At 40.7% G+C, this 17,616-nt stretch overlaps 1 protein-coding gene across 1 annotated transcript in view; it reads left to right on the forward strand.

Moving 5' to 3' along the window:
• The window catches only part of LOC149322092 (queuosine-tRNA galactosyltransferase-like), a 311,900-nt gene that overhangs the window by 27,207 nt on the left and 267,077 nt on the right, over positions 1-17,616 (forward strand). Inside the window, exon 5 of the mRNA XM_089534373.1 lies at positions 447-512. Within this exon, the coding sequence (XP_089390499.1) occupies positions 447-512 (66 nt within the window). The remainder of the gene's footprint in view (positions 1-446; positions 513-17,616) is intronic.

Genomic DNA, 17,616 nt, shown 5'->3' on the forward strand with positions numbered 1-17,616 from the left:
TAGCCTTACCTAACACAGGGGTAGATGCACAGGTTATTTAGGGTTAAATATTATCCAGTAACCATTGAGCTAACATGGTAGCTGAAGTTCTTCCAGTATCTGTAACCTGTTTGTGTGTGATAATTTGGCCTTCTGAATAGTAAAATGGCTACAGATGGCCCTCTGTATCCAAGGATTCTAGCATCCAAGGCTTGAAAATATCCCCTTTTCCAAAAAAATTCCAAAAAGCAAATCTTGATTTTGCCATAGAAGGGACACCATTTTACTATGCCACTGTATATCTTGGGACTTGAGCATCTGTGGGTTTGGGTATTCACAGAGGTCCTGGAACCAAACCCCAGCTGATACCAAAGGCCCATTGTATTTCCTAGTTATTGTTTGAGAAGATGTTGGATTCTCTGTCATTCACTTCCTTTCTTTCACTAACTGTGTGCTCTTTATTACAGGATGATGTGATGATGCCTCAGCGAATAAGGCTGCAATGGGAAGCTGCTATTCAACATCCCAAAAGTGTGAGTACTTTTCCCTGTCTCTCTGTTTAAGAGCAAAACATGTAATTTCTTTTAACAGGCAGGCTCGGGAAGATATTGTAGCAACATTGCCTGTAATTGCCACTTAAACTGTAGTGTAATTATAGCTCAAATAATTTTTTAAAAGGAATGTTCTTGAAATAGCTTTGTTTTTTAACATTTCTTTCTTGAAATTTTTTATGATACAGCCTTATTTAAACATCTGATTGCAAAAAAGATATTACCCGTATAGGCAATTTAAAATGAGTTAATACTTCATCAGTTTCAAAGCATGAGCAAGTAATAGTAACTTAATCACATGTAGTAATTTTCTGTATGTGGTATTTATGTATGCAATTGTTTTATGTTTGTGTTATTTCAAATGGCCTGTAACAACTGTCTCTCTCTTTATTGCTTTTGGCCAATGGCCATTGCAAAAATCAAAGTAATATTACAATACACATAAAAATTCCTTAAAAACAGTATACAACAAATTGTACTAAATAGCAAAAGTTTAACATTGACAGTTGTGGATAACTTGGATAACACAAATATGTTAAAATTCACAATTGGGCCCTTTTAGATCAAATTATCCACATTACAGGAAAGAGCAATCTCTGCTATGTATTTCTTACTAGTCTTTTTAGCAGCAAGAGCAAACAACGCTATGCGCCAAGTCAACTGTCAAAGGTAGGTTAGCGTTCCTATATTCCAAAGGAAATTTAGACTGATGACCAATAAGGACTTGTCCAGTGAATTTATGGCAGGGCTAAGATGTGAACCAGGCATGTTGAGCAGATGTATCTAACCATAGGAAATCCCTGGTTCAGCAGTACTGAACCTGTTCATCTCTTTCATTAATGCATTCAGGAAAATTTTGCACTCAGATAAAATTCAGGATTTTTGTTCTGCAGATTATTTCTTCCTGAGGGTTCTGGGCTGATTATTCGGTGGGAAGGAAAAGTAACAATTCCAGTTTGGATCAGTTTTTTAGACCAGTGTAGAAGTAAAAGGTTGTGCTGTGTAAATTGTCATATGTAACTCTGAAGCCTCCATTGGACTAGATAAAGCTTCTTTGGGTCACTTTGGAGGTATGCTGTTTAAATGACACAAGCATCTTACGAGACCAGAAACTGTGCCAAAGCTGTGCTCCAGTCCTTAGGACTGGAGTGTGGCTTTGGTGTGGCTTCTGGCCTCTTAGGACACATGCATCATTGAAATAGCATACCCCCAAAGTGACCCGAAGCAGCTTTATTTTGGCCTGTCTGTTCTGGCCCTGTGTTAACTTTGATTAACGCAGTGCAGGTTAAATAGAGCATTTTTAGTTTGGTAAGTTATACAATAGAAAGAATCTCTAACATCTACAGCTTGGTCTTGGTGGTTAATGCTTTTTGTTCTTTAATAAGTGTACTTCTTAATTTAAAAGCCCTTGGTAAACTATGATTGATTCCTCAGCTGAATGTGAATGTAAAAAAGAGTTGTGTGATAAAAAAATATGAACAAAAGTGTGTTTTTGCTTCCCATTTATAAGCATGTTATGTCTTAACACAGTGATTGAATTTGTTGGTCATTTTAAATCAGATGTTTAATGAATTCTGGCTTATTATGGATGAGCTACAGGACAAATGCTATTACGTGGCTTCCATTTGGTCCTTCCTGGAACAACAAACTGTGGCTTGTGACTTTGGTTTGTTTAAAAGACAAATAAGCATCTTGTGGTGGGAAAAGACAGACAACATACATGAACATGATGCTTATGAATAAGCCAATGTGCCATTTTTATTAGAGATTTCACTTATACACAGCAGCAGCATCAACAGTAAGAACAACAAAGAGAAATGTGAAGCATGTTACTTTTCAGTAGGCTTCTGCCACATTATTAAATTAATCAAAGGCCTGCCTAAATAAAAAGGTGTTTGCCTGCCAGAAGAAGGAAAAGGAGTGGGCCAGCCACTGGGAAGTTTTTCTCCTGTGTTCTCACCAAAGGTACCTGTGATGATGGTGGGACTGAGAGAAGGCCTTCCCTCAAAGGCCTTATCACATGGGCTGGCTACTGTCTTTTAGATGTTGCCTACGTAATTTCTTTAAACTAATTTAATTTCTGAAAAAATGCAAAACCCCACCAGCCTTCAAAGAAAACATTCTGGTGAAAATATTTAGTAAATCTTGGTTAATGTCAAACTACTAAGTTGCTAGTGAAATGTGAAGTGTCTTGTTTTTTGGAAACTTGCAAGGAAGTGTTGCTCAATATGCAAATCAACTGTTCCGGTAATCATTGAATAGAGCTGTTGCCCACCTGAAATCCATACTTTCATACTTCCTCATTTCAGAGGAAGGAACAGGCATGTGTATTCCTTGCCCAAGAATAGGTCACTGGTGACCTATATCCTTAGGAAATTCATGGGGTCACCTTAAGTCGACAGGTGACTTGAAGGCACATATATACATGCACGCACTTATATTATGATTTTGTGTTGTTTTTTTGCTTGACTTCTAGGTGTAATCAAACTTGCCTCTCTGGAAAGGCAAGTTGGATTCTTGTGAAGCTCTGCAGCTTTCAGACTGATTTATTTCCACTCGATTGTTATTTGTAGGAGTCTGCACTCTAGTGGGGAGACAGTAGTGCCAGAACTGAGGTACAATAGTTTCAGTGTTGGATTAGCAGTGGATAAAAGAGATGTAACTCTGCCAAGAAAACTGGCACAAGTCCCCTGCTAATGTTGGATATATTGGACAGTATTGTTGGGTATATGCTGGACATGTTGGATGCAGGGTGATGCAGTGGTTTTAGTGTTGAACTATGAGTTTGAGATAGTACTTGTTCAGCCTTGGAAGCCTACTGGGCCTACACACAAGTCACACTTCTCAGCCTAACAAGAAGGCAGTGGCAAACGACCTCTAAGTAAATCTTGCTGAGAGAAAACCCTAGGGTAGGATCACCATAAATCACTGTGAACTTGAAGGCACATAGCAACCAATTGAGTATCTGGACTCCAGGATAAAAATACCTTTTTAGCCATGGAAACCTACTGGGTGAGTTTGAGCAAATCTCTCATTTTAAGAGGAAGGCAATGAAAACCTCCTCTGAATAAATCTTATATATTATTTAATGTTACTGTACCAAGTATAAATCAGAAAATTTATGCCCAAAATTGACCCTAAAATCCTGGGTCAATTTGTATGCAGATCAATACAGTAATACAGCTTTAAAATGGTCCTAAATAAGTACTGCCCTGATGCCCCACTCTCTGTGCCTCAGCATGTGCCTCAGCAGTGATCTCTGAAAGAGCTGCCAAGGCAGGGAGAGATGGTTTTAACATCAAATTGAGAAGGTTAATCGCCTCTTTCACACAGAGGCGATTAACCTTCTCAGTCTGATGTTAAAACCTTCTCTCTCCACCAAACTCCCTAATAATACCCCTTCTCTTCCCCATCTGATGATAAAACCTTCTCCTCCAGAGAAGTGGTGTTAGGTGGTTGGGAGAGATCTGGAAAAAGAAGTGATGTTTTGCCCTTTAGATCCTTTGTTATATGCTTCTCAGTTTGGCCCTAGACTTATCCATGGATCATATCAAAATTCACGGTTTTGGCCCTAAAACATTCCCTTGGCTTATTACATGAGGTTGACTTGTACATGACTATATGGTATTATTTATTATTTATTTCATTTGTATGCTGCCTTTCTCTCAGAAGGGACCCAAGGTGGCTCACAAGTAAAAAGCATTTCAAAAACATTACAAAAAGAACATAAAACATTTACATCATCTAAAAACCATATAAAACCACATAAAAATATACAAAAGCTAAAAGGCACAACTAACACCCACACCCCACACAAAAGCCACCCTAGCATGATTATATATTAAAATGCCTGCTTAAATAAACACATCTTAACTTGCAGACGAAAGGCAAGCAGGGAGGAGGCCAGCCTAGCTTCCCATGGGAGGTCATCCCAGAGTGTGGGAGCAGCCACCGAGAAGGTTCCCTCTTGTGGCCTCACCAAGCAAGCCTGTGATGGTGGCAGGAACGAGAGAAAGGCTTCTCCTGAAGATCTTAGGGCTCTAGCAGGTTTGTATGGGGAGATACGATCTCTCAAATAGTCTGGATCTAAGCCATATAGGACTTTATAGGTCATGACCGGTACTTTGAATTGTGCCTGGAAATGAATTGGTAGCCAGTGAAGCTCTTTCAACATATGCTCCCAATAACGGGCCCCAGTCAGCATTCCGGCTGCAGCATTCTGGACCCATTGAAGTTTCCAGACAGTTTCCAAAAGCAGCCCCACATAGAGTGCATTACAGTAGCAGAAATGGGATGTAATCAAGACATGTGTCACCATAAATCTTTCCAAGAAAATCCTAGGAGAGGTTCACCATAAGTTGGAGTTGATTGGAAGACATGACATCAACATAACAACATTTAGTAAAAATTTGGCACACAGAAACATCTACTGAGGCAAGTGTGGCAAGTGTGGCAGTTACAATATGCATCCCTGCTGTTGTAGTTGCACTGCAACTCCCAGCATACCCTCACCATTTTCCATGGTGCCTAGGGCTCCTTGCAGTTGTAGTTGAAGAGCATCTGGAGGGACATGTGGTTTCCACTCTTGTACTTAAGGGATTGTATTGTACCTTTCGTGTTCTGTCATCTGTAAATCATGCAGAGTTTCAGGTCAGATTAGAATTTGTTACCCCAGAATTTCTACTACAGCTTTTAGACAGCTGTTTAGCTCTTAAGAGTATGAGAAGGAGTTGTTTTGAAGCGAGTGCACTGAGACAAGCTTTACTGTTGCAGAGGTATTCAACACGGCATTTGTGAGAGAATGTTATATTGTATTGTGATTAACTCCAGTTTTCAGTTTCATGCTTTAAAAATAACTCTACCAAGTGAAAGTGCTTGACACTTTTTTCTTGCTTTAGTGCACTTTTGAAAAAAGTATCAAGGGAAATAACCCTTTGTGAGGCAATGAAGGGGTAGAGCCAGATGGGGAACAGTAATTTTCTTTTTCTTTGAACTAAAATGAAAACAGTAGAAGCAAAATGGTTTGAGTTTAACTTTTAGGCATTAATCCATACCACAGTGTTGCCATTCATAACTTGGCAAGGATTGTTGTTAAAGAGGCCCATAGATGACTGAGCTTTAAAAAGAGTTTAATGTGTGCATTTGTTTCTCACTAATAAAAGATAGATCTTTGTTATAGTAGGTATATATGAGCTCATACTCTACCCAGTCTCGTTTCACTTGTTTGAACATGTTGCATAATAATGAAATGTCAGTAAGGACAGGAATAGAACAAATACATGGTTCAGTCATGACCCTGCAGGTATCCTCTCCAGTGAGTGCTGCTAAATCTGCAAGAGAGTCTGCTTGGATTGGGCAGGCAGTCCATTGCTGACCCATGCCCTAACTTTCTTTTACGAGGAGTACCATGTTCCTCTTTGTTGGTTTCTTGGCCTGTTTTTCCTGTGAATATCTCTTCTATCAGCATAAAACAGGGGGTGGTACAACTGTGAGTGCAATGAATATTCACTCCTTCTTGTCTTGTTTAGGATACTGAACAAATGATAGCTACAGTTTTGTCATACATATGAGGAGTTGCAAGATGTTACATCATTCAGAAGTAGTGTTACATAGTGGAACAAAATACAACAAATTTGTGTGATAGAATCTTCTCGTTTTACTTGTAGTAACATTGCAACCAAAGTTAATTTTGCTTTTGATGTTTCAATTATCTGTCCGCTTTGTTCCCGGCAAAAATAGTTAATTCAGTTACCTGATATGCAGACATTTTGATAACAGTAGCAGCCTGGATCACAAACATTTATGTGACACTCAAATTTATTTTTCTTAGAGCTTAGCTAAAATGTCTTGCTTGGTGTTAAAATTATATTTAATGGTAGAATAGTCTTGGAAACTAAGCTTTCAAGCCACTTGAAAGTTATTTATGCTTTCTGCTTTTTTTGTTTGCTCACCTCTCTGTAGAGTGCCCATATCTCATTTGCTTATATTTGCCTGAAATATTTGGTCTAGTATTCTAGTAATTATTTTTGTGCTATAGTATGACTTCATGACAGTAAGAGTTGTTTAAATGAATTAGATAGTTAATAGTGATCACATATTTTTTAACAATATTTTAGCTAGAATCAGTGTGCAAAATAGCCTTTCCGCTGTTGTGCTTACAGTCCTGATCATGGTGATAGCAGGGATATTGTGTAGTTGACTATATGAATGATGTACCCTAAAGCAGAAATGCTGACAGGTTCGTACTTAACTCCTCTCATCCATTATCCTTTAGTCCTGTTGTACAGATTGATCAGTAATTTCCATATTTTTGTGTGATGTATTCAAAATGAAAAAAGGGAAAGACAAAAAAAAGTTTCTCTTATATGAAGTCGAAGGCTTTCATGGCCGGCATCCATAGTTTTTTGTGGGTTTTTCAGGCTATGTGGCCATGTTCTAGAAGAGTTTCTTCCTGATGTTTCGCCAGCATCTGTGGCTGGCATCTCTGAAATGTCAGGAAGAAACTCTTCTAGAACATGGCCACATAGCCCGAAAAACCCACAAAAACTGTGTTTCTCTTATAATTACTGCATTTTTAAAGTACATGTGATTGAGATGAATTTAGATAGCTTTTGCCATGGTTCTGTCAGAAACATTTGGGATTTCACCCCAAATTTGTTTTGGATTTTATTACCAAGTAGGTTTTGCCTTATGGCCCCAGCCACATCACAGAATTTTGGTACACAGACTTGATATCTCTGCTGGAAGAAACATTACTACTGATAGGCATTCCTGTGCCTTCAGACAATATTTGGAAGATTATAGAGGTGAGCAAGTCTTCTGGTGAGCACTCTGTCCCCCCCCCCCCCCCCCGATTGTAAATGTCAGTACTGTTTCCTATCAGTATTGTTTCATCCACCTCACAGGGACTGTTGTTTTTGGCATATTTCTGTTCTTCTTCATGGTCTCTGCGCCTCACACATATGGGTCTGTGACTGCACAGAGATCACCAACGGATTCTTTCAGAGCTGAGTAGCTTGGCGGAGAATACCTGGCCCTCACCACCTATCACAATGCCCGAGCCCACCAAGCTACCTCCTTTTCAGTTTATTTCCGTCTGCTGAAAGAATTAGTTGCCTCAGATCGCTCTCAGCTAAGTAGCACTTTTTTCTTACTATTTGTGTTTTCTCCGTTTTCTTATAGCCTTTTTCTAGTATCCCATTATCTACCTATTTTTTTTTAAAAAAGACTTATGTATAGTTCTGCCTAGCCCAGAACCAGGAGCCCTGGTGGCGCAGTGGTTAAATGCCTGTACTGCAGCCATTCACTCAAAACCACAAGGTTGTGAGTTCAAGACCAGTGAAAAGACTGAAGCTCGACTCAGGCTTGCATCCTTCCAAGGAAGTTGCTAAAATGAGTACCCAGACTGTTGGGGGCAAATTATCTTACTTGCTAATTAGTTTACTTGCTGTTCACCGCTATGATCTTTGGAATAGTGATATATAAATAAAAAACAAAAACAAAAAAAATTGCCCCCTTTCACCCTTTAGGCCTATTTTTTATTCTTATGGCCTCCACTTCTTCCCTTTCTGAGAATCAACTGTTGGTTTGCATCCATAGACCTAAAGGATGTGTACTTTCACATTGCAATCTGGCCTTAACACTGCAAATTTCTTGCTTTCCGATAGGTGATTCCCTGTACCAATAAAGAGTGCTAAGAGTGCTTTGATTCGAACTCTCCACGGCTCCAAGGGTGTTCTCCAATGCATGGCCATAGTGGTGTCATATCTATGAACCTTGGGCATCCAAATCTTCCCTTGCCTAGACGATTGGCTACAGATGGCCTCTTTTCATAAGTCACTGTTTCACAACATCCACAACATCCTCACTCAAGCAAATCTGTCTTGAATCCCACAAATGTAATTGATTTCATAGGGACTACCCTTGCCTTGGGCTGGACTTACCTTCCTACCAGAGGACTGGGCCAACATCCTGATATGGCAGGTGCACTCAGTACTGAGCTCCCAGCTGGCATGGCACAGAAATACGGCTCTTAGTCCTGATGGCTTCCACCACCGTGGTCGTCTACCTTGCCTGCCTTTGATTCAGGCCACTCCAGCATTGGTTTCTATGACATTTCATTCCCCTTCATGACAGCCAGTCCATGTTATTGATGGTCCTCAAACATTTACTGGACTCTTTGCCATGGTAGACCTCTTGCCGCAACATCCTAGCCGGTATGTTTTTCAGACTCTCTCTCCAAAGGTTTACTAACTACAGTGTACTAACCACAGATGCCTCAGAGATGGGGTGAGGAGTTCACTGCAATGGCCTTATGGTACAAGGTCTTTCGCCAACAGAGGCAACCCTGCACATCAATTCCCTGGTTTTGTTAGCAGTCATCGAGGCTCTTCGATCCTTTGAGAGGGTGCTTCTCCACTGGACAAGCCAACTCACCACGGACAACACTACTGAGGTGTGGTACATCAACAGATAGGGTGACATGCACTCCTCCATGCTCCTCAGTCTTGCTCTTTGACTGTGGAACTGGTGTGTCCCCTGCCACATCTATCTGGCAGGCAAGCAAGTGATCCATCTGGCAGTCAAGAACAATACACTAGTGAACTTGCTCAACTATGTGTCTTCTCCATCATGAATGGACACTTTTGAATGAAGCCTTCTGTCTTGTCACACTCAAATGGGGTCAGCTGGTGATGTACATGTTTGTGACACACTTCAACATCAAATGTCCACAATTCTGTTCCCAGGCCAGACAAACCCAGGGTTCTTTAGAAGATGCATTCCTCCTGTCATGGTCACAACACCATCTCTACATGTTTCCTTGGTTTCCCCTTCTTTCCAGGGTGATAATGAAGCTGGCAGAGGCCAAGGCCAACGTTATCCTAATAGCTCCTTTCTGGCCAAGACAACCTTTGTTTGCACCACTCCTCTGTCTGTCCAAGGCATGGTACATGACCTTACCAGTACAACTGGAGCTCCTCTCACACTCTGGAGGCCCGGTCCAACACTGCAACCTGCATACTCTCTGACTCTCTGCCTGGAGAATAGGCCCATAATGGGCCCCAAACTTCTTTGAGTCCTTTGTGCAGCCGGAAAGGACTCCATAAAGACAGCTCACAACTATACAGTAAATGGCAACAATTTTGTTATTTTGCAGACTCCAGATCTGAACCATCTTCTCCTGCCTGGCTATCAACATTCTTGTACTTCCTCCTTAATCTGAGAGAAAGCGGACTCACTTTTTCGTCTCTCAAGGTGTACCTGGCTGCAGTCGTGGCCCACCAACTGCCTTTGAACAGCAGTTACACCTTCTTTACGGACTCAATTGTCAAAAAGTTTTTGAAAGTCCTCACTCATCTGTATCCACCATCGACACCTCCATCTGCACCATAGTCTTTCTCTCAGCTTCAAACCAATGGCATCCTCTGATCCTCACCTTCTCACACTAAAGACAGCCTTCTTGATACCTCTGCCAGGAGGGCCTCTGAGCTCATGGCCCATTGTTGTGATGAACCCTTCCTTGTATTCCACCATGACAAACTGATCCTCTGACCCGACATCTCCTTCCTACCTAAAGTAGTTACATCTTAATCAGGACATTGTGCATCCGACTTTCTACCTAAACCCACAATCTCGTCTGGAGAAGTCACTTCACTGCCTTGATATTCACCATGCTCTGGGGCTTTGCATTCAGAGTTCGGCTGCATTCCGCTCCTGTCAGCGACTCTTCATTTGTCATGGAGGCACCAGAAAAGGCCAAGCTGTGTCTTCAGAAAGATTCTCAAAATGGATTGTTCAAACCATATGCCTAGCCCATGAGATGGCCAAATGCCCTATACCAGATTGTAGGACCATCGCCTCCCTGGTTGCTCTTTTACATGGAGCTTCACTGCCTGACTTATACAAGGCTGCCACTTGGTTGCAGCCCTCAACCTTTATTCAGCATTACTGTCTGGACTACAGATCTAGGGCTGATGCCAGTTTTGGTCATGCTGTTCTTTCTTCCATTCTTCAGCGACCTGACCCTCCTAGTTACAGGTAAGCTTTTGAGTCACCAATATGTGTGAGGCACAGAGACCACAAAGAATAAAAACACATTGCTTACCTGTAACTGGTTCTTCAAGTGGTCATCTGTGCCCTCATACAACCCTCCCTCCCTCCCCTCTTTCAGGTCCCTGTTGTTTTCTGCAGGCTTGAAACTGAAGAGGAGTTAGATTGGTGGGCTTGAGCATATGCAACTGGCAGTGGGGGTGGATTATTTTCCATCAAGCTACTCAGCTCTGGAAGAATCCATCTGTGATCTCTGTGCAGGTGCAAACCCATATGTGTGAGGGCACAGATGACCACTTGAAGAACCACATGAATAACCACAGTTCTTTCTCACTGAACATTTTTCTGTTTATTTCTCAAAACTTTGAGGTTTATTTTGGTGCATTGTTTTAAGTAACAGATTTATTTTTGAACAAATGGTTTGGGTTCTGCTGGGAGTTTTCTATTTTCTCAGTAGTATTTCTGCTGCTCCAAGTTCCTAGGACTATTATGGCACCAGAGCCTCTATTTAAAAACATGTTGTAAATGCAGCCTAAAGTGTCTCCCACTGATAGTCATTCAAAGTGCCTTCTTTGGCTCAGAGAATACCATAACATTATTGTATATAAACATTGCTTGGCATTTATTCCCCGGATTAGAAAAAAGAGAGAGTTAAGCTTCATGCTAAAGTTTGTCAAAGTGTAGATTTGCCTCTCACAGTTTTAGAAAAACATTGCCCTTGAAGTATGTTGTGAACCGTCTCTTCTAACTTTGTTCCAACTGATACTAGATCAGTGTAGAATTTCAGATTCCACTGATACACAGTACACACAAATTTCAGAACACTGGGCTTGATACCACTGCATCTCCTTTTCTACTAACCCTCTCAGAGTTGAATTGTCTCCGTTCAGTTTGAAGATACTGAAGTCAGAAGACTGCTGAATTGGTGGTAGCAGAATTAGAATCAAGAGGAATTGCCAAAGGTACTGACTGATGTCACACTTAAAATGGAAATGCCCTCTAAAATGCCCACTGAGGAACTGAAATGTAAAAATAAACAGAAAGAAAAGCAGAAGAAAGTAGCCAATGAGAGCTCTTCCAGTTCTTCTCTGTATTCACTAATGTCTTCATTTTAGTTTGCAGTGTGTTCAATAAATTCAGCACATTGCTTACTTTGGCTTGGTTAATCAAACTGGCCATTGAATCTCCAACTCCTTATGTGGAAGGTTGTTTTCTTGCCATAATGATTCCCTGGTGAGCTGTGCAGTTGTTGCTGTTAACTGCCCTTGAATTGACCCCAACTCATGACTCCTTGCAGGACCACCATTAGTAGTAATCATCCTGTTTTACCCACCGTCAGAATGATCTATGGGGAACCTCTGATCATGTTCCCTTATACCTTCTGCTTTTTCTGAACCAAAGATGATCAGTATTAAACTAATCACAGTCCCTGTGAGGTCTGAAGTTGGAGCTGTGGTTTGTTCCTGGTCAGTGATAGTAAACTAGGATCTGAAACATTAATCCACATGTTATGGGGACAGCTGTGTTTAGTTTAGAATGGGAAGCAGAAGTTTCTGAGGTACTCCTAGTACAGGGGAGAGCAGAGTGGGATGTCTGTAAGCCACAAGTCCACTACTGCTTCTTGTAATGGGAAAACATGTTTTCCCATTTTGTCTGAATCTGGCCATTGATTATCTTTGCTGGAAGGCAGACTACATAATGTCATAGAAAATTCTGCAGAATTACGATTATTCTGTTTTTTAAAAAAATGTTTTTCCTAAAAACCTTGCTAAATGCTGTTTTGCCTCACAGGAATTACAAAACCCCCAAGTCACTAGCAGTTTAAATAATAACATAATTATTATTTCTACTAAGACTTGATGAATCTGCAGCACAAAGAAACCATCTCCTGTCTCTTTGGCTTTTTCTTTCTTTGTCTTTCTTTCACATAAAGGCTCACTATAAATAACCTTCTAGTCCTCTTTCTTTTGTGACTACAAGTCTGCCCCAGCTTTTGGGCCATGCTGCCATACCATCAGAAAATATCAGCAGATTTTCCTATAGCAAACATGTGTCATTTAGAAACAAATTTTTATTGTAATAATAGAAGGCCTAAATGGAATTTTGTCTGGAGTCAATAAGCATCAGATATACTTTTGTTTTTGTTGCTGAGTTTTAGGCAGACTTGGACATGTTTATTAGGCATTACTTGTCAGGGAGAACCTAAAGGTGTAACAAATAGCATGGACATTAAGACTTAAAATGATAATTAGTATTACAGTTAGCCCTTCCCTTACATGGGGATCTGCATAAGGGAAAAAAGTGTATGTTCCAGTCCCATTAGAAGTACAGTCGGCCCATCTTATAAATGAATTTCCTATACACGGATTCAAGCATCCACGGTTTGAAAATGTTCAAAAAAAAAAAAAAGTATAAATTTCAAATATCAAACCTTGATTTTCCATTTTTTATAAGGGACACGATTTTGCTATGCCATTATATTTAATGGGACTTGAGCATCCACAGATTTTGTTATCCACGGGGGATCTTGGAACCAAGCCCCAGTGTATAACAAGGGTCCACTGTAATGGGGTTCGTGCCTGCAGTGCGGGATGAGTGCTGCGGGCATGTGCCTCATTACTTCTTCTGGGGGGCATCAGGATTTTTTCTGGCATGGCTTCCAGCATATGTTGGAAGCCGCGTAAAGCACACCCGCATATTTTCAAGCTGTGGATGCTTAAATCTGGGGATTAGAAACCCGTGGATAAGGAGGGCCAACTGTATCTTAGTTTTCTTTTTCTTTCTTTCCTTTCCTTTCCTTTCCTTTCCTTTCCTTTCCTTTCCTTTTCTTTTCTTTTCTTTTCTTTCTTTCTTTATTGTTGAGTTTTTCATGCCTTTCAAATTATAACATAGATACAGAGATCTTTACTTTTGTGATAGAATCAAGTATGTTGTGGTCTCTGTATTAAGCACTGATATAAAAACTCTTCAATCTGGATATAGAATTTTCACTTTGTGTATGTAGTTGGTAATTATAATTTGAGAATATTTCACATATCTGAAGAAGAGATTCAGGAAGATAAATGCTATGTTAAGGAAAACCTTTTTAAAAAAGATCATGTTCTCTAATAAACTTGTTTCCTGAATTGGCTGGAATATTTGTTTCTATTTTTCTTCTATTACTGGTTTACAGTGGCTAATTTGTAGTATATAACACATCCATTGCACAGCTTTTAAAGAACGACCTGTTTTTCATAAAAATGTGAGAAGAAAGTAACTGTACAGTCGATGACTCAAACAGAGAAATTACCTTCAAAACGGATTTAATTATTTTCTAAAACCAAGTTGGATCTACTGGTGAATTAGATTAGGGTGGGAACCCCAGACCCTGGGGCCAAATACACTCTACCTGGGATCCCGGTCTGGCTCTCTAGGAAGCTTAGAGAGCCTCATGCCACCATAGGTGTTTGGTATAGGTTTTCCCAATCTAAAAGGTTGAAGTACTTCTCCTCAAGGTTAGTTCCAGGTAATAAAACCTTTAAACAAAAATGTGGGAGTTTTTGAGGTTCCACAGTTTTGCTTTTGGCCCTGCCTACCACTTCACAGCAGCCTCTGATAATTTCTCTAAACCTGAATTCAAGTCTCAGGCTGAAAGAGGCTTGCCATTTGTGGATTATACAGGAAACCCCCTCTGATACAATACACTTGATAATGTAACTGAGACAGCTGATCTCTTTATCAGGTTATACTTTGTAAGAGAATAATACTGCCAAGGGCAGACAGTCCCAGGTAGTAATCTGTAGATATATTTTTAATATTTAGAAACTTCAGACCCAATTTTGTAAATATGACCATATATTTAGCAACTATACTATGATTCTAGGAGTATAATGCCACTCTAATAGTAACATTGTTAGATGTGGTTATTGACATGTGGAGGCCATACTGGATATAAATTTAATTAAGTTGTATCAGTAGGGATGGTTTCCATTTGTAATGTTTCATTAAAATGTAGAACAGACTTGAACTAACATTTGCTTTGAATCAACTGTGGTTTTTCAGAAACACCAAATTAAAATGATTTCTAAAGGCCAAGCTAAATCAAAAACAAACACAAAGCTTAAACTTAGTGTGTTTCATGTGGAAATACACCATTAATGAAACCTGTTATAAGAACTGTACCTCTATCATCAATCAACTCACCTCATTCCAATCTAAAGATGCTTGTGTACCCATGTCATTTACACTACCTTCAGTGCTCTTCCTGCCTACTGTTCTGGTGTAACACCTTTAAAAACAGTGAATATTTATTAGACTTATCCCCACCTTTGCCTCCTGTTTTACAGCCATAGCCACCAACTGTGGGGACCTCCTAGATGCTCTTGTGGTTCCTGTGCGAGATATCATTCATCTGCTATCCTCACCAGACATCTCTCTTTAGTAGCTGCTGCCACCACAGACAGTATTTGAACACAAGATTTCTAATATATAAGGTTCTTAGAGGCCAAAAGAGTATATACTGCAAATAAGAGTATTTATTAACAGAATGACATAACAAATTAAACATTCACTATACCTCTCACCCTCTCTCATTCCCACTTCAACCCATGCCCCCCTCTGATCTCCTAGTTGACTCAGTCGTTCTCTAACTCTTAACTACTCAAATTCTTATAAACTCCACTCATGAACTAACCCCTGACAGACTACTCTTGTTCCTCTTCACCAATTGTCATACATTAGCCTTATTCAAATCCCCTCATTCCACCACTCCCAACCTTCCACCCTTTCACTCCTCTCAACAGATTCTTACCATATTACTTCCAATAAATGAAACTAAGGCCTGTTACAGACAGGCCAAAATAAAGCTGCTTCGAGTCACTTTGGAGGTATGATATTTCAATAATGCATGAGTCCTAAGAGTCCAAAAGCCACACCAAAGCTGCACTCCAGTCCTTAGGACTGGAGCATGGCTTTGGTGCGGGTTTTGGACTCTTAGGACGCATGCATCATTGAAATACCATACCTCCAAAGTGACTCGAAGCAGCTTTATTTTGGCCTGTCTGTAACAGGCCAAATTTTCCCCTGGTCATTCTATAACATCACATGCTCTTCCAGTACTCCTCAGTCCTCAAGCAAGTATATATGGGCAGAAACATTCCTTCAAATATTGAGGTACCAAGCTGCTGAGGGATTTAATTTTCATCAATGAAACCTTGAATTGAGCCCAGAAGTATATTGCCAGTCAGTGTGATTTCAGATTAGTGTTAGTTTATGACTCTGTGGTATTCCAGTCAGCGGTCTGGCTTCTGTATTTAACACTAGCTTCAGCCTCCAAGTTATCTTCAACGGGAATCCCACTTAGAGTGCATTCCAGTAATTTAATTGCAAAATTACTGAGGCGTGAGCTACTACAGACTCATTATTCCTGGCCAAGAAAGGATGTAGCTACAGTTAAAACTGTACTCAGACCATGAAGTCTACCTGGGCCTCCAGCAACAGAAATTGATTCAGCAGCACTCCCAAGCTGTGTACTTTCTCCTTTGGGGGATAGCTCAAGCAAACCAGCTTTAACTATAGGGTAAGTAACTGACCCAGTTCCTACACCCTGGGATCAACTAGTCCCCAAAGCTTCCATCATATCAGGGTTCACCTTCAGTATACTGGTTCATGCCCAATTATTATAGTAGGTACTGGTCCATCATCTTCAGATGACTCCTATGGCAAGTTGAAATAAAGCCATGCTCATATTGATGTCACCCAGCCCCAGAAGTAAAAATGACCTCATCCAGTGGTTTTATATAAATATAACAGCATGGGGGATAAACAAGCTTCATTTATATACCACTTCATACCGCCTAAGCAGTGTCTAAGCGGTTTACAACTGTAAGTCCCCAACAGTCTGGGTACTGATTTTAGCGACCTCGGAAGGATGCAAGCCTGAGTCGAGCTTGAGCCCTTTTGCTGGTCTTGAACTCGCAACCTTATGGTTTTGAATGAGTGGCTGCAGTACAGACATTTAACCACTGCACCACCAGTGGAATAGTATGGCACATTGCAGCTTCACAGGCACTTCGTCCTTGTTTTGATGCCTCTAAAATTGCATGTAATTCCCTCAGTTCCTCACTTTTGAAGGGAGTGCCTGGGGTAAATGGGGCTGGTTAGAAGAGAAGAGATTTAGCAGGTTGGTGGCAAAACCAAAAAACATTGTTAGAAGAGGGGTATAAATAAATAAATATTATTATTATATTAAAACTAAGAGCAGGTTTCCCTAACATGGTATCTTCAGGAAGAGTTGGACTATAAAACACAGCCAGCTCCAGTTAGTAGTCATAATGGGATATTTACACTCTTGGTAAGTGCCATGTTGGAGGAGACAACTTGCTCGATACACACAGGCACAAAGTGGTGTACCGCCGCCGATACTAGGGTTCAGGAACGCACGGTAACTACACACTCCCGATCCCTAGCGTGTGTAGGCGCAGCCATAATTGATCGGTCCCACCCACACGGCATGTCACCATGCCACTAGAGGGTGCTTATCGTGCCTTACTAGCAGCGCAAAAAGGAGCAAACGGCTGCTCCAACTATGCGGAGAAGAAAGGGGCTGCCCCTTTATCCTCTTTAGCACCAGGGTGTCTGGGGGCACCCTTTTTCCAGGCCACAGAGAAGCAGCACCTCTTTTCCAGGCCACAGAGCATTATGCCGCTTCTCTGTGGCCCGGAAAAACACCGGAATGGGGCCACAGGGCTGCCTGGCCCCAATCCAGCATGAAAAGGGGCAGCACAGACCCTTTAGCTGCTAAAATATTCTCTTTTGAAGGACACAGCAACAAACTAAGTCACTTGTGTGCCAGGGTGGTCAACCAAACAACTGTATAATATTTTCTTTGCTAATAGTATTTCCTACAGTTTCTGACTCTAATGGCATGTATGTGCCTTCAAGTTCCCTGTTGATTTGTGGTGACTCAATTAATTTTAGGCGAGGAATACTCAGAAGTGATTTTGCCAATTCCTTCCTTAGAAATATAGCATACAGAACCTGGTGTTTCTTAATGGTG

This window comes from Sceloporus occidentalis, unplaced genomic scaffold, assembly GCF_023333645.1.
Source record: "Sceloporus occidentalis isolate IW3139 unplaced genomic scaffold, rSceOcc1.0.p SCAF_1, whole genome shotgun sequence".
NCBI lineage: Eukaryota > Metazoa > Chordata > Lepidosauria > Squamata > Phrynosomatidae > Sceloporus > Sceloporus occidentalis.